We start from the raw sequence: 24,456 nt of genomic DNA, 5'->3' as shown, positions 1-24,456 counted from the left end.
GCAAGCTGGAGGGCAGGAACTCAAAGAAATGTCAAGCAAGCAGATGGTGTCACCTTCAAAGAGGGAACACCTTAGTCTTTGAAACACAAGGAGAAAGTAGGATCAGAGAAGATACAAGAATTTAAGACAGAAAAGTATTTATATTTAATATTGGTCAAGAATTTAAATATCTAAGTCTGGAAGCAGAAAAGCTCAGGCAAAAGGCAGAAATTTAAGGAAAAAACCAGGAGGGGAACATGTTGTGGTACGGTGGGTTTAAGGCTCCACCTGGGGCGCTAGCATCCCGTAATCAGAGTGCTGGCTTGAGTCCTGGCTACTCTGCTTGCAATCCAGCTCCCTGATAAAGTTCCTGGGAAGGCACTGGAAGATGGTCCAACAAACTCGGCCCTGCCACCCATGTGGGAGGCTCAGATGAAGTTCTTGGCTCTGGCTTGACCCAGACCTGGCTGTTGCGGCCATCTGGGGAGTGAACCAGTGAATGGAAAAATCTCTCTGTGTCTCTCCCTATCACTCTTTCAAAGTTTTTTTTTAAATATAAGTTTAATATAATTGTAATAGAATAATTAGCTTTACTTATTACTAGACATCTTGACCAAGAATCCTTTGAGTAAGTCATTTAATCTTTAACTTTCCACTTTCCCAGTTGTGAAATGGAATTCATTGTTTACTTTCATTCTTGGTGAAAGTGAGGTATATATATTTATATAAACATATAACCTATATATAGACATATCCTGCTGCTTTTCTAAAAGACCATATTAGAGTATCACATGGGCAAGTTTATTTCATTATTTTTGAGTAATTGTAAATACTGCTTCTCTGGAGAACTGGAAACTAGGTTAAAACTGGAATAAGCACTAGTGGTATTTTTCTCTGAATCTCTTGCCTTTGGAAAACAAATTTCTCTCCACCCTTCCTAAGGCGATTAGAATGTAAATGCAGAGGAAGGAGGGTTTCCTCACTCCTTTTTGCTTTTGTGCTTCACTGCACACCATGGCAGTGAACCCTCCACAATACCTTAAATGTAATTTGAGGTTATAGAACAACTCCCCCTCCTTACCAAATACAGAACCGTGCTGTTGGATTAAACAGAGCAAGACAGCCGTGTCTGGGCAGGATCTCAGCACTGAGGGTCAGGCACCGAGGCCCATGGGAGTCATTTGTTTTCATTTCCGGCAACACCTGGTGCGTGCTCAGGGGCTGCAATTGTGTCAGAAGTATTTGCTGGGCCAGGCAAGCCCACAGCCTCTGCTTTTCAAATCGAGGACTGTGCTGCACCTTGCCAACCTTTGGGTCATATTATCCAGAGGAAAATCTCCCTCCTAGAAATCAGCAGTCTCCCCATCAGGGCAAGCCATGCCTTCTCCGGGACACCTGGAAGAAGGCCAGACTTCAGACAGCTTGTCTGTAGCTCCAGTGACGACATGGACCTGTTTTGTTAAGAAGTTCTTTGCTCACCCTTTATCAACAAGAGGCCACAGCCTGGCCAGATCAAATTTTATAGGTGCAAAGAATCTTGAGCGTAATCCACCCAGTGCCTCATTCATGACAGACAAGGAAACAGGCATGCAAAGGTAAATGGTTTGCTCATGGAAGCACAGGTTGTTAACAACAGTGCAAGGACAGTTCCACCAAACCATGAAATACTCCAAAGCAGGAACTCATGGAAACCAGAAGTGTGTATCTGGATCTTCTCCCTTGTGAAGAGAATACCAACACTTTTTCCAGTCAGTGTCCTTAACCATCAGTACAACAGACACACTTGGGGCGCACTGGGGGGACGTATGTAATTTCATTTTGGTCAGTCTTAAGCATGGTATCATTGCAGGGGAAAACGAGTTCCATTTTCTCTTCTTTTCAGTTTTTACTTGATCCATGTGTATGGAATTTGTATATAGTTGACTCTGAAAGCTGTAGCCCCAGATTACACCTGCATTCCTAAGTGTCTGCCTCCATGGGAATGGGAAGATCCTAAAAATAAGGCCAGGTAGGGAGGTACCCTTGTTTACTGATGACTGATAAAGTAGATTTCTTTCTCAAAGTATCAACTATTGAGAGTTCAAATAAGCATTTGGAAAAAATTAAAGTGAAAAAAAAAAGAGTGACTATTTCAGGATTTGTTTTTGAAGTTTTAATAAACGTAATTCTTTTCCATTTTTATGGGGTACAGCACAATATTTCAGCATGTGTATGTAGCACACACTGCTCAAATGAATCATTTAGCTTTGCATTTCCTTATTTTTATGTTTGGAACCTACTATCTCCTCTCTTCTAGTTCTTTATACCGTATACAACCCAGTGTTATGAACTATAGTCACTCCATGGAGTACTTTGGACTTCAAGGGAATGATACTTCCCATAGTAATTTCTCACCTTCAGCAAGGTTTGCTGTCATGGAGTAAAGCCCCCAGAATGGGTCAAAGTCCAAGTCTACACCTTGAGACTCAGTTTTCGTCCTTACCAGTCTTCTAGAGAACCAGTAATGACTCGCCTCACCCAGTGTCACGCCAAGCCAAGCCGCTTCCCAGCTTCCTTGCGGCTGGAAGTGGGTGGTGAAACTAATAGAAATTGTTACACAGGAAAAGATGGTCTCCCATCATAAACTGCCAAGCAGTGAGACGATAACCACCTCCGAACCCTTCCCACCACTTCCTGCAGTCTCCTCCCCCTCCATCACTGCTCCCCTCCACCCCCACAAAACCTTTTAGGGAATAAGTTAAAACAAGAAGTGCAGTTATTGTGGAATAATTGGGCCCCATGAGAGAAGAGACACTCTGTATTTTGTTAATGCCCTAGGGTTGTGATTAGCTAATAATGATAGTGCCTGTGTCATTGCTTAATTATTCTACCTCCTCACAATCATTGCCACTGTTGGAATACAGCATCCAGAATCGTTTGAGGCAATAAGGCAGCCGCAGGCTCCACTGTCTGGAGTATGTTTGCGCAGTGCAATTTTCTCTGTGTTAACAATTATTGTATTTTCTAAATCACGAAGCCACTGTGTTTTCACACTCTCACTGTTCTATAGAAAGCGTCGAATGAACGCAGTGAAGGCACATCTTGCTATCTTCTGTTACTGTTGTTTTGTTGTAGCTTTAACAACAACAACAACAACAAAAACTCTTGCTGTTCAGGAAGAGTGAGAAGGAGAGTTAATATGAGAAAATGAATCCCTCTGTTCCCTAGAAAGCCAGGTCCTTTCTGGGATAGACTCACCTAGACATTAGACATGACCGGCAAATGCAGTGATAAAAGACGATGGAGAAATTACTGGCATAAGAACTTTGTAAATGAAGGAGTGGTAAGTGTGAGATGGAGGATCGCCTCCTACCTCTTTCCTGTCTTTCTTGGTGGCTCCGGGATTTCAGAAGGATGCAGGAATAGCCCAGTTCCCTAGCATTCAGCCAGCTTCACCCCACATTGGGAATCTTGTTCATCATCCCATCTTCTACACTGAATAGGAAAGAAACCTAGCTAAGTTTACTCTGTGTGTCCCTGATCTCAGTTCAAGTAAAGGGGAAGGTGGGGTTACCAGGGAGGGGCTTTGGCCCTTTCCCTGCCCCTGCTTGTACACAGAAGGGGTAGCTTGGAACCTGAAAGTGGACATCTGGCCACTCCTGCCTAGCTGTGTCTGAGTGGGGAGTGTCCCCAGCCTTGTCCTTAGTGTGCTGGTGACACCGAGGCACCAGCTGGCTTCATTATTCCTATGTTAAAAACATCCACGCTTAGCTCTGGCATATAAGCAGAAAGGAATGATTTAGCCCCTTAGCCACAAGCTTGGCTGTGTCATGAGGAAGCCCCCTCACAAGGCTGCCATGAAATGAGATATGATGCCCTTGCCCATCTCGTTCAAGCCTTCAGACTTGCCTCACCAAAAGAAGCCTAGATGTGTTGGGGTGGTGCTGTGGCCTGGTAGGTGGGCGGGTGCCAGTTAAGAGTCACAGCTGCTCCACTTTCGATTCAGCTCCTTGCTGATACACCTGGGAGGGTGGCGGGGATGGTCTAAGTCCTTTAGCCCCTGCACCCACATGGGAGACCCAGAAGTTGTTCCTGGCTCCTAGCTTCACCCTGGCCCAACCCTGACCGTTTAGGGAGTGAACGAGCAAATGGACTCTCTCTCTCTCTCTCTCCCCCTCTCTCTCTCTGTCTTTAGGATAGACAGATCTTTGGGGAAAAAAAAAGAAAAAGAAAACCAGATGTGAAGTCTAGTTCACCTACTTCAGCCTTCAGTAGAATCTTTATCTACTCAGAAGCTTATTTAGTGCCTGTCATGTTCCAGTCAATAAAATATTTCAGAAAATAAAACAGGCAAAATTACTACTCTTTTTTTTTTCAAGATAGTTTATTTAAGAGGTAGAGTTACAGTCAGAGAGCGGGAGAGACAGAGAGAAAGGTCTTCCATCCACTGGTTCACTCCCCAAAAGGCTGCAACAGCTGAGGCTATGCAGATCCAAAGCCAGGAGCTTCTTCCTGGTCTCCCACGTGAGTGCAGGGGCCCAAGCCCTTGGGCCGTCTTCTACCACCCTCGCAGGCCATAGCATAGAGTTGGATTGGAAGAGTAGCCAGGACATGAACCAATGCCCATCTGGGATGCCATCGCCGCAAGTGGAGCCTTAACCTACTGCGCCACAGCACCAGCCCCACAATTCCTACTCTTGAATGAGCTTATCTTCTTGTGGGCTTTATTTAATAGAGGAAGAAGCAAACGGTAACTTACTGCTTCTATTCCTTGCCTCCTAGCAGCTCTTCCCCTTTCCTGTCAGACTAAACCTATCATCTCCCCATAAGCTTTCACTTTCTCCTGCCTCAATCTAGATCTTACACCCAGCCCCGAATGAACTTGATAGTACCTCATGGGGCATCCCTGGGGCTGGTGATCCTCAAGTGTCAGTGTGCAAAAGAAGCACCCAAAGAGGGGCCAGTGCTGTGGCACAGCGGGAAAGGGTGCTGGCATCCTGTGTGGCCATAGGTTTGAGTCTGGGCTGCTCCCCTTCTGATCCAGCCCCCTGCTAGTGCACCTAAATAGCAGTGGAGAATGGCCCAAGTGCTTGCGCCCCTGCACCCACCTGGGAGGCCTGGAGGAAGCTCCTGGCTTCAGATGGGCGCAGCGGGCTGTTGCAGCCATTTAGGGAGTAGACCAGCAAACGGAAGATCTTTCTTTCTCTCTCTCTCTCCCTCTGCCTCTGCTTCTCTAACTCTTTCAAATAAATAAATAACTCTTTAAAACAAAACAAACAAAAAGCACCAAGAGGACTCAGACATCAGACCCCTGAGCCCCACAACCAGAGAGTTAGGTTCAGTCCATCTGAGATGCAGAAAGGTCTACTCTGTAACCCCCAAAAATGACCTTTCTCTTTGAAATGAGTATATGGTTAGAACTTCCCGCAAAGCAGTGTGGATCCTGCCGCCAGCAGAGTGATTCTGACCCAATGGCCAGCAGTGTCTCTCTGCAGCTCTAGGCTCTGGGTCAGAGGGGGCTGACCCTACAGAAATCTGCCCTTTATCCCAGTACTCATTTGCTGTGGGGGGGGGGGGGTCATCGAAGATTGGAGTTGGGCATGCTCAGTGTGGAAGCTGCTGTGTGCGTTTCCTAGGATAGCAGAGTTAGAAGCTGTGGGTATCATAAGCTTTATGGGACTCGTATTTACATAGATCCCTTTGTCCCTCGGTCTCTAGCAGTTTCCAGTCTGATTTATACTGTGGGCAGTGGAAACTGGAGTTTTCATCCAGGTTTGCCCTAAACCATTAGAATTCTGCCTTTGTGGAGTCCTCATTTTCCCTGCCAGGAGAGGCAGCCAACATGTGGTTGGCACTGGTGGAAACAAGAGCTTCTCACTGTTGCACCTCCACAGCAATCAGGCCTGGCCTCGGGGGTCTGCAGAAACCCCTTGACAGACGACCATCAATGGCCTCTGCTTTCAAATTTCCACAGACAGGAGCACCATGCCTCTCAGGCATCTCAGCTCACTTCAGAAGACTTCTGATCCTTACAGTCTCCTTTATATTGAGCAGAAATCTACCCCTGTATACATTTTACCCACTGGTCCTCATTTTTGGTCTCTTTGACCTGCAAAGACTATCTTTCCAGTGTCAAGACCTGAGACTGTTTCTTTCATTTTACCTTCCCATCAACTTCTTTTATTCTCACTCAGTGTGACTTCTATATCTGGTCACCTCTTGTGGATGTTCTCAAAACTGCATACACAGACTGACAATAAGGGCTGCAGGATTACTCATCCATGCAATTTCCCGCCAGGGTTGGGGCTGGGGAAATGCTGAATCTTTGTTTTAAGAGTTAGAAAATGGAGTTTTCTAACTCTTATGTGTGATCACTGCTTACTTTTTTTTTTATTTGACAAGTAGAGTTATAGGCAGAGAGAGACAGAGAGAAAGGTCTTCCTTCCATTGATTCACTTCCCAAATGGCCGCTACGGCCGGCGCTGTGCCGATCCAAAGCCAGGAGCCAGGTGCTTCTTCCTGGTCTCCCACACGGGTGCAGAGGCCCAAGGACTTGGGCCATCCTCCACTGCCTTCCTGGGCCACAGCAGAGAGCTGGACTGGAAGAGGAGCAGCTGGGACTAGAACCTTGCGCCCATATGGGATGCCGGCGCCGCAGGCGAAGGATTAACCAAGTGAGCCAGAGCGCCAGTCCCCGTGACAACAGAATAATCAGACACTCCTTCAGATACAGACACATGTTTATCTATCACCTGCTGTGTGTCAGACAATGCCACTTCCTTTGATTCTGTCCTTTCTCAAAGATAGCTGGCGGGACTGCACCCTATACATAGTAGGCCTCAGCTATGTTGAACAGATTACCTGAGGTGTTACAAATTGGAAGGGACAGAGAACCAAGAAATTACAGGTGAATCTGAAAAAGTTAGTAACTTATGTAAGTAAATTTCTACAGTCGCCACAAGGAGGATGCAAGAGGCAATGATGGGTTCTAACTTCAATATTAGCGAAATATCAACTCTCTGGAGCCAGCTGGCTGTGCTGAAATCCTGGCTCTACTACTTACAGCTATGTGACCCTCCACAACCTGTTTTCTCTCATGATAGTTATAAATGACTAAATGAGCTAACAGTACACGTAAAGTGCTGAAAACAATGACCAGCACATAGTAAGTGCTCAAAAAATACTAGCTATCATCGGCTTTATTCCTCCTGGAAAAACTGAAGTTGCTGCTGTGACAAATTATCTTAAACCTAGTGACTTAAAACAGCACACATGTGTCATCTTACAGTTGGCTAGGTTAGAAGTGCAACATACTTACTGGGCAGAGGTCAGATTCTGTTCTGGAGGCTGCAGAGGGCAGCCTGCTTCCCTAACCTCTGCCTTCTATAGACTACCCACGTAGCTCCAGGTCCCTTCCTCCATCTTCAGAGCCATGCTACCTCATGCTACCATTTCCTCTTTCTGTCCTCTCTTCTGCCAATAAAAACCCACCCAGATAATCTAGGATATTCTCTCCATCTCAAGGTCAACTGATTAGCACCTTGAATTCCTTTTTGTTTTGTAACCTAACATACTCACAGGTTCTAGAAATCAGACATGGATTGGAAAACATATAATACAGCAATGGATTTTATATATAATAGTGGTTCTTACTCCCTCTCCAAATATGGGGACCCAAAGAAGCTTCATTTACCTACCCAGGAACGGAGCCATGGGGAGGCAAGAAGGCCTTTATCGAGCACCTGTTGACAACTCGTATTTCAGTTCGTCCCCTCCCACCCTGTGGAAGTCGGGCCCTTACCACTCTCACAGTCAGATGAGCTCCCCCTCTTTCCAAAAGGAAAACCCAGAGCTAGCAGGGTTGGGGAGAGGCAGTCTAGCACCCACATGAGAGAGAGGGATATCTTCCTAGAAGGTAGAAGTAAGGTTCTTTTCTCCCTGAAAAGCTAGGAGAAAAAGCATTTATCTCTGGCACAAATAAACTTAAACAACAACAAAACCCTAAACTTTTAAAAGTAAGATTAGCCTCTTTTTGAGTTTTTGTAATAGTTTTCCGAATAGCCCCTCCCCTTACTACTGTGACATATGTAAGGAGACGCCTTGTGGCCTTCACATAGAGGCCTGGGACACACAGCTGGAGTGCCTGCTCTCATCCTTACCTCTAACTCGTGAGCGCTGGTGCTGATGTGTTCAGGGTCCTATACCTCTGCTTCCTCATCTTTCCAGTGGAGCAAAGACTGCCATCTAGTTCATAGGTTGCCTGGCAGGAGCCAACCTACAGTGAAAGAATGTACTGAAAAGATTCAGTATTATTGTTGATGGGGACCAGAGAAAAGAAACAGCATCTTGACTTCCCTATGACTCAAACTGTCAGTTTTATTTGAAATATTGGAGAGCAGCTACTCCAGGTCATTTTAGCGTAATTTGCCTTCTTTTTTATAGTCTGGCATAATAAGGGGCCTAATGACCTAGGCTCTCAGTCTGTGACCTATAGTTTAACCTGGGTCAGGAAACCCTTCTGGATGTATGAGTATTATTCATATAAGACACACCCCAGCCCCTCAAATGGGATTCCAACAGTGAACTACCCTGGTCAGATGAACAAAGAAATTCTGTTACTAGCTCAAAGTGGGCAAATCTTGATCACCAATCTTTCTTGACCACCTCATGTCCTGCAGATGTTACCGGTGAATGGCAGGGTTCTTGTCTTCACGCAAGAAAGAATTCAGGCATGAGACAGAGTAGTGGAAAGTAAAGTAACAAAGTTTATTAGGGAAAAGGACACCCGTAAGAACGGATGGGCACATCTCCAGACAGGACCTCAGAGAGAGTGCTCAGTCACTCGGCCTGGGGGGAGGAGCAGGGTTACATGGTTGAGTGCAGAGATTACACCTGGGCAGGCAGGCAGGTGACTCAGCAGAGAGGCAGAGGGCTGAGTGCGCAGTCCGGTTGAGGCGGGGGATTTTTAAGGAGATGGGTCTTTGTCTTCACACATCTCTTCCTGAAATAAAGGATTTTATGGATGCAAATATTAAGAAGCTCCTATCTGAGTTTTCCCCTGAAGGTATCAGACAGGAGGAAGCCTAGCTGGTGCTGTCCTGAGTTTAGAGGAAAGGTGAGCAAGACCCCCTGGAGAATCAGGAGCTGGAGCAGGGTATTTGAAATGCAGATACTGGGCTGTGATTGTGGAAGATTGTCAGGCAGAAGGGGCAGGGACCCCCACCTAGCAGGTTATCGGGTAGGAGGGGGCAGGACAGGATCTGAACACTGGGCTGCCCCTGAAACATTATCGGGATGACTTTGAGATGCAGATGCATATGCTAGACATAGACATCTTCTCTTTAGGCCTTTATGTCACACACACATAAGCTCATATCTGATTTCCTACCTAACACAAGTTCTGTTCTAATTTTTTTTATATTTTTATTTGAAAAGCAGAGTTAAAGACAGAAAAGTCTTCCATCTGCTGGTCCACTGCCCAAATTGCCACCAACGGCCAGAGCTGGACTGATCCAGAGCCTGGAGCTTCTTCTGGGTCTCCCACGAGGGTGCAGGGGCCCAAGGACTTGGGCCATCTACTGCTTTCCCAAGCCACAGCAGAGAGCTGGAGCAGAAGTGGAGCAGACAGGACTAGAACCGGTGCCCATACCAGATGCCGGCACTGCAGGCAACAGCTTTACCTGCTACGCCACAGCACCAGCCACCCTTCGTGTTCTGACAACTCACCCTCCCCGTCACCACAGTTTTAACAAAAGGGCATGGACTGTGCCATGTGAACTAAGAAAAACAAGGCTTTCATTCACTGAATGACCGTGTTCTTTCTTGGTCAGCCAGCTCATCAGAACATCTGCAGGCTGATTGGTAGACTTTAGCCAGTGGCTCAGAGCAAGCTTCATATGTGACAACTGGCAAGTTGCCAGTGCTGCCACGTGAGCAAGCTGAGGCAGGCTTTGCTGCCTCCTAATTGCATTCCCCTCGGCTTTGGTCTGTAACCTCTTGCTTGGCTGCAGCAGCCTTCTAACAGAGGGGTTCTGGGAGATAAGGATCCAGCATTCACCTCCCACCCTCTCCTGAAATGCCCCCTTGGTGTTATATAAATAGTTTCTGTAAGAAAATGAAGGTTGTAGTTCCCAGGGGAGATCAAAGGGCATTTTACATAGGCAGAATGCAGTCACCCAAGGTAGTCTCTGGCAAGTCTACCAACAGTTGCAGAAACAGGAAAAGATGTAAAAAAAAAAAAAAAAAAAAGTGTGTTTGTGATCTCTATTGTATATCTGTTGAAGATTTAGTTAGATGTACTTGATTGAAATTGGCTGTGTGACTAATTGGACTTTTCTTTCAAAACAGACAATTTGTTAAAATTCAAAAGGTTCTTAAAGGCAGCCCAATAGGTAGTAGAGTTTTCCAGCTGAGACTCAGATTGGGATGAATTTTCAAAATCTTGCCTGATGATGTAGAACACATGGAATCTTCTCACTTTAAGTCATCAGTTAACTTTCTTTTTTAAATCTCAAGCTTGATTCCTCTGCCTCCTTATCTGCACCCTCTCTCCATCTTTCTACTGAAAATACTGAGAACAGCTAGTAGGAGGTGAGAAACTATGTTCAGTGCTATTCATTGCATTCAGTCTCCCTGGGTTTTTATTTTTTCTTTTTAAAGATTTATTATTTGAGAGGTAGAGTTACAGACAGTGAGAGGGAGAGACAGAGAAAGGTCTTCCTACTATCAGTTCACTCCCCAGATGGCTGCAACAGCCAGAGCTGTGCCAATCTGAAGCCAGTTGCTTCCCACCAGTCTCCCACATGGGTGCAGGGACCCAAGGATTTGGGCCATCTTCTACTGCTTTCTCAGGCCACAGCAGAGAGCTGCATTGGAAGAGGGGCAGCCGGGACTAGAACCGGTGCCCATATGGGATGCCAGTGCCATAGGCAGAGGATTAACCTACTGCACTACAGCACCGTCGTCCCTGGGTTTTTAAATGAATGGAAAACTAAGATGTAGAGAGACCCTCTAATGTGCATACTATTTATTGTCAGTGACAAAATGAGCCCACTGTGTTTCCAAGACTCCTCTTCCCCTCCCATGGTCCCTACGTTCAGGCTTCCCGTCAGCAAATGGGCTGTGTGTCTGTCTAGAAGGAGGACTCCTGCCAACTTGCTTTTCACCATGAGAATTGTGAATTGTCCACCCAAGAGCAGAGTGAGCCTTTACGTCTTCCTCAGACCTGCCTTGTAGATAGAAGGGATCTGAAAACTGCAGGCGGCCCAAGATCAGCCAGTTCTGATGGCATCCAGCTCCTGTTCTCTTACCACTGAGGATGCTCTTGCCGGAAACAGGCAGCTGATGAGCCCAGGGCCTGCTGCTCTGGATTTCTAAGGAGGAGAGCACACCCCGGTAGCACCTGTGGGCCATAGTTCCTAGCATGGGTGTGAAATAGAGAGTGGGGTTGATAGCCCGGCACATGGGGTCCTCTGTGATTTCTCGTGAGGAGGAACAGGGTCTTGCAGCAGAAACAAAGACCAGTGGCCACACAGTCTTCAGTGACTAACAGCGTTTGGACTGCATGTGGAGAACAAGTGCATCTCCTTATTTTATTTGATAAAATATACCCTAGGTAGTCTTGTCTCCTTCAACCTCCACTCAGTAAGTATGAGGATCTAAAATCTCCAGTGATGCCGGATTCTGTGCCAGGTTCATTACGTGGGTCACCTTACTTAATCCTCTGAATTACATATTCTTTTATGTGTGCACCATTTGAAAACAAAGAAACAGAACGTTGGAGATGTGAAGAAGTAGTTTGAGTCCAAAGCACTCTGTCTTAAATAGAACTCACGTTGTCTCCAATTTTATATTTTTAAGATTCCATTGGAAGGGATTGATGAAATTGTAGTGTTGGGTTATTCAGAGGGTGACTTTTTTGAGACAGATTTTTTTACATCCCCTGGTTCACTCCCCAAAGGGCCGCAATGACCAGGGCTGGGCCAGGAGCCTGGAACTGCATCTGGGTCTCCCATGTGGGTGGCAAGGGCCCAAGTATTTGGGCCATTTTCCGCAGCTTTCCCAGGGCATTAGCAGGGAGCTGGATTGAAGTGGAGCAGCCAGACTTGAAACGGCGCTCCAATTTAGGATGCTGGCATTGCACGCAGTGCTTTAACCTAGTGTGTTACCGTGCCAGCCCCCAGACTCCCTTTTAAATAGCTGGCGAGGCCGAGGTAGAACCTCTCGCTGTGCTTCTCGGTGATGCTCATGCCATGCTGTTCATCTCAAGTTACATGCAGGAACATTAGACTGACGAAGTCTGAGGTGTGCAAGAGCTCCGCATGATTTAACCGCAGGAATTGAGAGGGAAGGGTCCTTTGGCACGTTGTGTCTCTAGCCGTTGGAGCAGGTGTACATCAGCACCGTGGCAGGCCCACCACAGAGACGGCTGGCAGTGCGGTGCCAAGGCTTCCCGGGCAGCAGGCCTTCCCCCAGCGTGGCTCATCTCGGTGCTCTTGCGAACGGCAGCCGGGCCGAGGGCCCTGACGCAGACGGGAGCTCATGCCTGTTTCTCGGAGGAGTTCTAGAATATCCTCATCTGGTTCACTCAGTGGCCTCCCCTCCAGGACTCACTCCAGTTTGTTCCTGTTTTCTGTGCTGTGTGAGGAACATCTCACCTTTCCACTCCCTTCCCTTAGATCTCAACAACAAGGCTGAGTGAGGGAAAGAAAAACAGACTCCTGGATGCAAGGGGTTTCTGACAGTCCCTGCACACCGGCACTGGAATTATTTTATTAGCTACGTTTCCTCGGGCCAGAAACAGAGATTTTGGTGAGAGTCTATTAACCTCCTTTGCAGTGGAAGCAATTGACCCCAATTTCTTCTCCCTCAAATGGTTACGAAGTCTGTATTAGCCTCAGTATTAGTCTAGCACCTTATGGAAGCTATTTACATGGTATATGTTTTCCCATCCAGTTCACTTTCAAACTGTTTATATCGGTAAATCTGAATTGTGTCTCCTGTAATCAGTATACAACAGATGTCAATTCTGGGTTTGGTTTTTAAAACCAAATGTAACAATACCTAGCCTCTCATTGGATTTTTAATTCATAAATATTTAATGTTTTTATGTCATTTTACTTTTTGTTTTCTATGTTTCTTTTTCAGTTTTTATTTATGTATTTGAGAGGTAAAGAGAGACACAAAAAGAGAGGGGGAGAGAACAAGCTCCAGTCTACTGTTGAATTGCCCAAGTAGCTGCAGTGGCTAAGGCTGGGCCTAGCTGAAGCCAGAAACTTGAGCCAGGTCTTCCATGTGGGTAGCAGGGACCCAACTACTTTTCCTGTCACCGTGCTGCCTCCCAGAGTGTGCACCTCTAGGAAGCTGAAATTGAGAGTGGACTGGGTCTCCAAGCCAGGCACTCTGGTACAGGTGTCCAAGTGTCCCAGCTGTAAGAGGGAACCTTTTCTCGGTCAAGGACCATTTGGATGTTTAGAACATCATTTGTGGGCCATCAAGCTGATCAACTTAAAAATTATCCTGCCATAGGTTTATTGAATTTCTGGTCCCTGCTTGGTCACCTAGGCAGGGCCAGACTGCATGCTGGATGGTCCACACAACTGCAACAGGGCCACATCCACTCATGTCTTTCTGTTCTTCTGGTATTCTTTCATAGCTTTAACTTACATGAAGTGAGTATTTTGTAGTGTAACATTTTTATTTCTTCATAATGACTCTTTCCAATATTTTTAAAATCAGTTGTCTTAGTGGTTCCTCAAGGGCTTACACTGTAGATCATAGCTTATCAGAACCTACTCTTAATTCCACTAAATTATAGAAAAACCTCTATAATCTTCCCCCTCCTACCCTTTTCTGTGCTGTTACATCTGTAAATGAAGGTTTTTTTTTTAAAAGTTTTGCTGCCAAAAAAATAGAGATCTATGCATTTTCCATGAACATTCTGAAGATGCTTTGTGTTAAAAACATATTGCTGTAGTTACTACTTTGTATAATGTCTTTCAAAGAAATTGAAAGATAAAAGAGAAGAGGGCTAGATTTATAGAGCTCATTTTCTTTTTCCCTCCTTTTATGGCTTCTGGTTCTCTTTGCTTCTTCTGCAGATTGGAGTTACTATCTGGTGTATTCTCTGTGTTCCAATACAAGTTTTGCCCCCTAGCACCTTCTTTGTGCTGACATTATCAAATATAGATCTATATATCAAATACAGATCTAAATATGCAACTGTATACATTTGCTTTAGTCACCTGATTCTAAGTCATTTAAAGGAAGAAAAAAGAGGGAAGTGCAATTGTACTATCTTCTGTAACTACATAATTTTGTCATTGTTCTTAGGGTTTTTTGTTTTTGGGTTTTTTTTTTTTTTTTTGGTGGATTGGTGTTACTGGCTGGGGTTACTTTGTTTCAGCCTGAAGAACTTCAGTATTTTCTGTAAGGCAGGTGTGCCTCCAAGGAATTTGGTCTTCTAGGAATGTATGTTTCTTCACTTTTAGAAAATACTTTTGCTGGATATAAGATTCCTAGCTGATCCGTTTTGTTTCCTTTTCAGCACTTGGGAGTCATGTCAAGTGTCATCCTACTGCCCTCTGGTTCACTGTTTCTCCTGGAAAGTCAGCTGTTACTCTTACTCAGGTTCCCCTTGTACATGATGAGTCTTTTCTTCCTCTTGCTGCTTTCAAGATTTTCTCTTTGGTTTTCAGCATTTTTGCTCTCACATACCTGGGTATAGAACTCTTTGTATTTATCCTTTTTGGAGTTCGTTGATTTTTCTTTGATGTGTAGATTAGTGTTTTCTCATCACATTTGGGAAATAATCAGCTATTCTTTGTGTATTACTTCTGGTATTTTCTCCTTTTTCATATACAGATTGCATGTGAGTTAGTATGCTTAATGTTTTTCTAAGAAGCTGATCATTTTTCTTTGCCTTTCCATCTCTGTTCTTCAGACTGTATAAATTGTTTCTTTAAAAATTTATTTATTTATTTGAAAGAGTTAAACAGAGAAAGAGTTGCAGAGAGAGAGGTCTTCCATCCTCTGGTTCACTCCCCAATTGGCCACAATGACCGGACCTGTGCCAGTCTGAAGCCAGGAGCCTCCTCTGGGTCTTCCCACACAAGTGCAGGGGTCCAACTACTTGGGCCATCTTCTACTTCTTTCCCAGGCCATAGTAGAGAGCTGGATCGGAAGTGGAGCAGCTGGGACTTGAACCAGCACCCCTATGGGATGCTGGCACTGCAGGCAGCGGCTTTACCCGCTACGTCACAGCACTGGCCCCCAGACTGTATAATTTCTATCAATTTATCTTCAGGTTCACTCATTTTTCCTCCAACTCAAACCTACTTTTGATCCATCTGGTGATTTTTTCATTTATGTTCTTTACTTTTCAACCCCAGAATCTCCATGTTGTTCATAATTTCTTTTTTGGAGGGTTGATAGTCTTTGTAGGCTACAACACTGTCATCCTTTCTACAATGCTGTACTCATGGAAGTGGGCATTTGGCCTAGTGGTTAAGGTTCCTGCCACTCACAAGAGAGACCAGGATTACATTCCCATCTCCTGGCTTCAGCCCTGCCCTAACCATTCTCTCTCCCCACCCCACCATCTCCCCTTCCTTCCCTTGCTCTTAAGTAAATCCTTTAGGCATAAAACCACTTTGACATATTTGTCTGCTAAGTCTAATATCTGAACCCTCTCAAACACTTTGTTGTATGCTTCTTTGCATGTGTCATAATATTTTGTTAACTGGACATTTCAGATAATACAGCAGCTCTGGATACTGATCCTTCTCCCTCACTCCACATCGCAAACTCCAAACTCCTCCACAGGTTTCTTATTTGCTTAGTGACTTAGCAAGATTTAGTTTAGTGAAATCTGCAGACCAGTCCTCAATTTAGGATGGTTCAACCTGACATCTGTTAACTTTATGATGATAAGAAGGTAAAATGCATTCAATAGAAACCATACTTCGGGGCCGGCCCGCCGTGGCTCACTAGGCTAATCCTCCGCCTAGTGGCGCTGGCACACCAGGTTCTAGTCCCGGTCGGGGCGCCAGATTCTGTCCCGGTTGCCCCTCTTCCAGGCCAGCTCTCTGCTGTGGCCCAGGAGTGCAGTGGAGGATGGCCCAAGTGCTTGGGCCCTGCACCCCATGGGAGACCAGGAAAAAGCACCTGGCTCCTGCCATCGGACTAGCACGGTGCGCTGGCCACAGTGCGCCGGCCACAGCGGCCATTGGAGGGTGAACCAACGGCAAAGGAAGATCTTTCTCTCTGTCTCTCTGTCTCTCACTGTCCACTCTGCCTGTCAAAAAAAAAAAAAAAAGAAACCATACTTCGAGAATTTTGAGGTTTTATCTTTTCCTAAGCTATTGATATGCAGAATGATCCTCTTGTGATTGTGGGGTGGTGGCAATGAGCGCACCCCCCAGCCAGCGTACATGATCATAAGGCTAAGCAAACCAAAACTCTGCAGTATCCTAATATTGTGTTGCTAAGCTACAATGTTCAGTTGTTCAGTAGATTCAGTGTTATCAAATGCATTTTCAATTTGATACTTCCAGTTCACAGTGAGTTTGGCAAGACCTAATCCCACTGTAACTTGAGCCTGTGTATTCCCTTGCAATGTGCCTCTAATATCCCTCCTCAGAGGACACAGCCTTGAGCTTTGAGTGACATCATTAGTTTTCCTTTTATAAATGACACAATTTTCCAAACTGCTGTGTTTGCCTGCCTCTTTACCTGGTCTACGTTAAATTTCTGGCTGGCCTGTCTCTATTATTATCATACCCAGATGTTAGCCTCTACTAATTTTACTAATTTCTAGTTATTTGCACTATTTCTTTTGGCTCTGAGGTACAGAGGTACAAATGACCCCCCCCCCCCCAGTCTGATCTGATCAGGTGCATTTGTAGGCGTAGTCTTTGAGCCAGATCTTGCGGCTTGCTCTTACCCAAAGAGGGCTCTTCTTAGCCTCTTCTTTCCCTGGCTCTCTCTGTTAAACTTTAGCTGGTCTGCCATGCTATCATGGAGCTACCAGCCTCCTCTTAATTGCTTACCACAAAAATTTCTATTGACAGCGTATTGGGCTTGGACTCTTCCACATTCTGTTCCAAATAAATCCACTCCCCTCAGGAAGAGTTTTCACTGCTCCGTAGGTGACAAGGTACAGCGAGCCGCCTGCTTTTCCCTGAATACCTCTGATCTATAAGATGGGTGGCAACATAACACTGGGTCTTTTCTACTGATCTCTCCCAGCACAGAACCCACAGAACCTCCCCTCTTTAAGAAAGGTGGAGTGGGGGTGAAAGGGGCCCAGCACTCTAAGTATTCTGGGCCTGGGGTAGAGTTTCCATCACATGAGTGGAGACCCCCACTTTTCATGACCTAGAGTAAATCTGCTACCACACTTACCTGGAGCAGAGCTTCCACTGTGCTGAGCTTTGGAGTGGGGGTTGTGGCTCAAATGCTATGGATTTTTGTTGTTCATCGTGAAATTTAGTAAAAAAAAAAATTCTTCATTTGTATATCCAGTTAGGGAAATTTCCAAGCTCATTGGGTTTTGTAATTTTCACTAGTTAGGGTCTTTTCCCTGGGGAGAGTCCACATTGTGCATGGGTATCCTTGGTGTCACCTGAAACTGTGTCCTTTTTTTTTTTCCAGGCCTTTATTGCTTGCTGGCTTAAAATCCAAGCATGCATTCAGGATATTTTTACCCCTCACCCACAGGCACAATATTTGGCTAAGAATTATTATATATAGGCCGGCGCTGCGGCTCACTAGGCTAATCCTCCACCTTGCGGCGCCGGCACACTGGGTTCTAATCCCGGTCAGGGCGCCGGATTCCGTCCCGGTTGCCCCTCTTCCAGGCCAGCTCTCTGCTGTGGCCCGGGAGAGCAGTGGAGAATGGCCCAAGTGCTTGGGCCCTGCACCCCATGGGAGATCAGGAGAAGCACCTGGCTCTTGGCTTCGGATCAGCGCGGTGCGCCAGCTGCGGCAGCCATTGGAGGGTGAACCAACAGCAAAAGGAAGACCTTTCTCTCTGTCTCTCTCACTGTCCACTCTGCCTGTCAAAAAAAAAAAAAATTATATGTAGAATGACATCACTTACAGTCCACAGAAAATATCCCAGATTGGGGTGAGGGGGAAAGGTCCTGGTTCCTGTTTCTTCAAGTTGAGTGGAATAGTTAAACAGAACTTTATACCAGAAAAAAGTGATTATTTTAAACATTTTTTAAATGTTCATATTTATTTATTTGAGAGTCAGAGAGTGCTTGTTCAGTATTGGTTCAGTCCTCAAATGTCCTAATCCAGGCCTCCCACATAGGTGGCAGGAACTCAGTTACTTGAGCTATTACCACTGCCTTCCAGGGTCAGCATTAATATGAAACTGGAATCCAGAACCAGATTCAGATATGGAACCCAGGCACTCTGAAGTGAGATCTACTTGTCTGGCCATTAAGCCAACTCTACATATTTTTAATCACACCAGTAACTACTAAACTACTAAGCATACTCAGAAGGCAAGGATAAACTAACAGAGGAAAATAAGAGACATGAGTAGCACACTAAAGATGGCATTCACCTTAAGGACATTTGGTCAACCAGATAAACTTGACCATCAGCTCACAAGGCTCCCCAGGTCCAACTGAGGTAGTTAATAGGAGACCATTTCCATGAAGTCTGAAACCCCAAAAGGCTAAACTCTATACTGCCCCTTGGGAAACTATAGAAGAAGTGTCCATCTCAGAACTTGGTATTGGTATCACTGAGAGGATGTCCCTGTGAAAATTTATAGTAAACTAACCCTCATATGAGTTTAAAACCCAATTTTATTTTATCTTAAGTGGTCAAAAACTCTCAAACCATGAATTTAAAGTGGTACCGGCTTTTACTTTCCTCAGGCACCTTTTAGGAATCCAATGTATGTCATCCTTGAAAGGACTTATCTTTAACCCAGGTCTCAAAAAATTCCTAGAAATAAGTTCCAATACAGTTAAGCTAATAACCAAAAGTCGTAGAAGTTCTAAGATAGGTAATCTAAGAAAAAAAAAAAAGTCACAGAAATGTCAACAGTTTACCAAGAGAAAAAGAAACAAGAGTTAACACCATATTTAGATCCACCAAGATCGCAGCTACTACTGCATTATAGTTTTAGAATTGTTTGTGAACTACACTGAAACTGTTCTCTTTGTATTAATATCACATTAACACGAGAACTGTGTTGTAGTCATTATCATGCAGTTTCTGTGACCCTGAGAATCTAATGCATTAATAGATTCCTTTAGAAAGCACAGGTAAATGAAAGGTTATGTGGAAGATAAAATCGTGCCAATGAGAGCCTGGAAGCACCACTATCAGGAAAATGTAATATGCCATTTTTGAGGACCCCTGGCTGTGGCTCAGGTCCCAGCTATGCCCCATGTGTAAAACAGTTTCCACCAGTCTCCGGTGAACTGACTTACTGGATTGACACCCTCCCTCCAGTCCATCTGAGAAGCACTGACTGATTCCCACCATACCCTGAATTCCTGCAACCAACAGATTGCTCCCTGGGGTGCTTGCCCCCAATTCTTTATGTGCTAATTCTACTTTTTTTTTTAACTTTTATTTAATGAATATAAATTTCCAAAGTACGACTTATGGATTACAATGGCTCCCCCCCATACCATCACTCCCACCCACAACCCTCCCCCCTTCCATTCACATCAAGATTCATTTTCGATTATCTTAATATACAAAGATCAGCTTAGTATACATTAAGTAAGGATTTCAACAGTTTGCTCCCACATAGAAACATAAAGTGAAAAATAATAGATGATTTTTTTTTAAATGATGATGAGATCAGACCTATTGTCATGTTTAATCCCAGTGAGAGTCAAGTTGGGAATTGATAATTTCTTTTTTTTTTTTTTTACAGAAGATCAGTTTAGTATACATTAAGTAAAGATTTCAACAGTTTGCACCCCCATAGAAACACAAAGTGAAATATACTGTTTGAGTACTCGTTATAGCATTAAGCCTCAATGTACAGCACATTAAGGACAGAGATCCTACATGAGGAGTAAGTGCACAGTGACTCCTGTTGTTGACTTTACAAATTGACACTCCTGTTTATGGCATCAGTAATCTCCCTATGCACCAGTCATGAGTTTCCAAGGCTATGGAAGCCCCTTGAGTTCTCCGACTCTTATCTTGTTTAGACAAGGTCATAGTCAAAGTGGAGGTTCTCTCCTCCCTTCAGAGAAAGGTACCTCCTTCTTTGAAGACCTGTTCTTTCCACTGGGATCTCACTCGCAGAGATCTTTTTGCCAGAGTGTCTTGGCTTTCCATGCCTGAAATACTCTCATGGGCTTTTCAGCCAGATCCGAATGCCTTTAGGGCTGATTCTGAGGCCAGAGTGCTATTTAGGACATCCACCATTCTATGAGTCTGCTGAGTATCTCACTTCCCATGTTGGATCACTCTCCCCTTCATTTATTCTATCGGTTAGTGTTAGCAGGTACTAGACTTGTTTATGTGCTCCCTTTGACTCTTAGTCCTTTCATTATGATCAATTGTGAACTGAAATTGATCACTTGGACTAGTGAGATGGCATTGGTACATGCCACCTTGATGGGATTGAATTGGAATCCCCTGGTATGTTTCTAACTCTACCATTTGGGGCAAGTCAGCTTGAGCATGTCCCAAATTATACATCTCTTCCCTCTCTTATTCCCAAAAAAAAACTAGGAATTTAATATAATATCCTAAAATCACTTAAATACAAAAAAAAAAAAAAACTCAGAGACTGGAGTTACTAATACATAAGAGAAAGGAAGTGCAACTACTATGCTTACAGAAATTTAAAAGATGTGGAAAATGGGAGGTGACTATTAAAATGATCAGAGGCCGGTGTATGGCACAGTAGTTAATACACTGATTGGCATTACTCGCATCCCTTTTTAGAGTGCCTGGGTGACAGTCCTGCCTCTGCTCCTCATTCTAGCTAGCTTCCTATCAATGCACACCTTGGGAGGCAGCAGCTGATTGGTCAAGTTCTCAAATTGCCACCCATGTGGGCAATCCAGATTTTGTTCCAGGCTCCTGGCTTTGGCCTTGTGCAGCCCCAGTTTTTGTGGGCATTTGCAGAGTAAACAAGTGGATAAAAATTCTGTGTCTCTCTGTCTCTCTGCCTTTTATATGGATAAAAATAACCAAAGATTGCTAAAATATAATGAAAAGGTAAAACTTAGTATGTAAATTTTTTAAAGATTATTTATTTAGGCCGGCGCCGCGGCTCACTAGGCTAATCCTCTGCCTAGCGGCGCTGGCACACCGGGTTCTAGTCCCGGTTGGGGCGCCAGATTCTGTCCCGGTTGCTCCTCTTCCAGGCCAGCTCTCTGCTGTGGCCAGGGAGTGCAGTGGAGGATGGCCCAGGTGCTTGGGCCCTGCACCCCATGGGAGACCAGGAAAAGCACCTGGCTCCTGGCTCCTGCCATCGGATCAGCGCGGTGCGCCGGCCGCGGTGCGCCGGCCGCAGCGCGCCGGCCGCGGCGGCCATTGGAGGGTGAACCAACGGCAAAGGAAGACCTTTCTCTCTGCCTCTCTCTCTCTCACTGTCCACTCTGCCTGTCAAAAAAAAAAAAAAAAAAGATTATTTATTTATTTGAAAGAGTTACAGAGAGGCAGAGGCAGAGAGAAATCTTCCATCTGTTTGGTTCACTCCCGAAAAGGCTGCAACAGCCAGAGCTGAGCCTATCTGAAGCCACAGCCAGGAGCTTCTTCCAGGTCTCCAATGCAGTTGCAGAGGCCTAAGCACTTGGGTCACCTTCTACTGCTTTCCCAGGTCAAAGCAGAGAGATAGATCATAAGAGGAGCAACCAGGACTTGAACTGGTGCCCATATGGGATGCCAGTACTGCAGGTGGCGGCTTTACCTGCACCACCACAGCACCGGCCCCATGAGTATGTAATTTCTTTTTTTTTTTTTTTCCTTGACAGGCAGAATTAGACAGAGAGAAAGGTCTTCCTTCCATTAGTTCACCCCCCAAACGGCTGCTATAGCCAGTGCGCTGCACCAATCCGAAGTCAGGAGCCAGGTGCTTCCTCCTAGTCTCCCGTGCGGGTGCAGGGCCCAAGCACTTGGGCCATCCTCCACTGCCTTCCCGGGCCACAGCAGAGAGCTGGACCGGAAGAGCAACCAGGACAGAATCCGGCGCCCCAACCAGGACTAGAACCCGGGGTGCCTCACTAGGCGGAGGATTAGCCTAGTGAGCCGCGGCACCCGCCAACGAGTATGTAATTTTAATAGCTCATTAAATACAACCCAGGAGGGGCTGGCGTTGTGGTGTAGCAGGTAAAGCTGCTGCCTGCAATGCCAGCATCCCATATAGACAGCCAGTTCATGTCCCAGCTGCCCCACTTCCAATCCAGTTCCCTGTTAATGTGCCTGGGAAAGCAGCAGAACATGATCCAAGTGCTTGGGCCCCTGCACCCATGTGGGAAATCGGAAAAAAGCCCTTGGCTTCTGGCTTCTGGCTTCTGGCTTCTGACCAGCCCAGCTCCGGTCGCTATGACCATTTGGAGAGGGAACCAGTGGATGAAAGGTCTCCCTCTCTCTGATAACTCTGCCTTTCAAATACATAAATAAATCTTTTAAAAAAAAATGGAGAGAATTTGGTGAGCTGAGAGACAAATTTATGGAGATTATGCATAATAGGGAAATGAGGGGTAAGTAATATGGAAACACATCTAACAGTCTCCTAATGCTACTGGAAATCTGAGAGAAACTAGAAAGAAAATGGGGAAAAGGAAATGTAAGAACAGTTTATGACTGAGAACTTCCCAGAATTGAAAAAAGACAACCCCTCCCCCATCCAAAAAGAATCCACATATTCAGGGAGCCTAATAAATTCCAAGCAGGGAAAATGAAAATAAATCCATAGTTAGATATGCCACAGCAAAATACACAGGGCACCAAAGACAAGTAGAAGATCTTTAAAACAGCCAAAGAAGGGAGGAGGCAACAACCCTCAAGGGAACACATTTAGACATACCAGTCCCTGTCATCGTTGCAGAAGCGAGAGGGCAGTAAAATGCGCTGAAATAAATGGTCAACCTGGGACAGCCAGCAAACATGGATTTCAGGAGGGAGGACAAAATAAGGATGTCATTTTCCTGCAAACAAAAGCTGAGAGACTTTTTTACCAAGAGACCATCACCCTACTGGAAATACTTCAAGCTAGAGTAACTAATCCCAGATGGAAGAAAAAAGAAATCATAAGCACAGGCAGCAGTAACTATGTGGATAAATGCAAATAAATGTTAAATATATCAATGTATAAAACAGAAAAACCAGGCCTCAACAAAAATGTATGACAACATGAATACAGCACACTTGATTTAGGAAGGTGCTTTTCTGAGTTAACATATTCTAAGTTCCTCTAATTGCTGTTGCAGAGAGTAAAAATAAAGGATATTACAGTTTTTTTGGCAATATGTAAACAATAAATATGCATTATTAGAAGAGCAAAATGGAATTGAAATGACAAAATTTTTTTTAAAGATTTATTTGAGAGGCAGAGAGAGAGATCTTCCATCTGCTGGTTCATCCCCAAATGGCTACAATGGCTGGAGCTGGGCTGTTCTGAAGCCAAGAGCTTCTCCTGGCTGGGAAAAGCAGCAGAGAATGGCCCAAGTGCTTTGGACCCCTGCTACCCATGTGGGAGACCTGGAAGAAGCTTGTGGCTCCTGGCTTTGGCCTGGCCATTGTGGCCATTTGGGGAGTGAACCAGCAAATGGAAGATTGCTCTCTGCCTCTCCCTCTCTCTTTCAAAATAAATTTAAAAATGAGTCTTAAATGTAATTGTTCCAAATTTTTTAAATTTTTTGAGTATTAATAGCTTTACACTGATACATATTTGAAACATTAAAGTATTCAAATTCCTAGAAAGCAATAACCTAATAAACCCTTTCAAGAGTAAAAAGAAAATGTATATAATTCTATTTATCCAGTGTAATCAGTATTTGAGAATTATCCCATGAAACGTCCAGTTTTTATTGACAAGTTCTACCATTTATGTTACAAGTAGTTACAAACTCATGCAGTTCTGGATAAGAAGAAAAAAAACAGGAACACTCTTCTCGTCATTTTATGGAGTCAATAGCAAAACAAAGGACAGTAAAAGAAGGAAAAAATAAAAACCACATTTATTCAAGAACACAGATGAAGAAAATTCTAAGTAACATATTATCAAATAATGAAGCCAAAGAATTAATGCCAATTTTATTATACATACAGTGGCTTTGAAATTTTAAAACGTCCACAATTTTTAGAACTGTGTATTATGTAGGAGTGAAATGATGTAAGAGCTGACATTTGCTGAAAAATTCATTTGGAGAGAAAAGGAGTTGGTTCTTGTATGTTTTAGAATCTGGATGTGAGTTTCTAGGACTGCCATGTTACTGTCTCCACTTTTATGTGTGTTTCAAAATTTAAAAATACAGTAGGATTAGAAATGTTGACTTT

The 24,456-nt window shown here is 44.6% G+C and overlaps 1 protein-coding gene and 1 long non-coding RNA gene across 51 annotated transcripts in view; one reads left to right on the top strand and one right to left on the bottom strand.

The window, feature by feature from the left end:
• CELF2 (CUGBP Elav-like family member 2) overlaps window positions 1-24,456 on the top strand; it is a 939,267-nt gene that overhangs the window by 892,068 nt on the left and 22,743 nt on the right. For 2 of the 50 annotated variants that reach the window (XM_089311785.1, XM_089311786.1), the window contains exon 10: window positions 9,397-14,558. The exons of the other annotated variants lie outside the window; for them this stretch is intronic. In XM_089311785.1, coding sequence (XP_089167911.1) covers window positions 9,397-9,707 — 311 coding nt within the window. In that variant the 3' untranslated portion in view covers window positions 9,708-14,558. Of the gene's footprint in view, window positions 1-9,396; window positions 14,559-24,456 lie in introns of those variants that run through there. 50 annotated transcript variants of the gene reach the window in all.
• The window catches only part of LOC149122665 (uncharacterized), a 52,933-nt gene continuing 37,065 nt past the window's right edge, over window positions 8,589-24,456 (bottom strand). The window contains exons 2-3 of the long non-coding RNA XR_016219137.1: window positions 17,904-18,014; window positions 8,589-8,959 (exon numbers count right to left, since the gene is read on the bottom strand). This is a non-coding gene — a long non-coding RNA (uncharacterized LOC149122665). The remainder of the gene's footprint in view (window positions 8,960-17,903; window positions 18,015-24,456) is intronic.

The sequence above is a fragment of the Oryctolagus cuniculus genome, chromosome 13 (genome assembly GCF_051225735.1).
Source record: "Oryctolagus cuniculus isolate XC-2025 breed Fujian yellow rabbit chromosome 13, ASM5122573v1, whole genome shotgun sequence".
Taxonomy (NCBI): Eukaryota; Metazoa; Chordata; class Mammalia; order Lagomorpha; family Leporidae; genus Oryctolagus; species Oryctolagus cuniculus.
The sequence above is the reverse complement of the archived record's forward strand: the minus strand, read 5'-3'. Positions and strand labels throughout refer to the sequence as shown.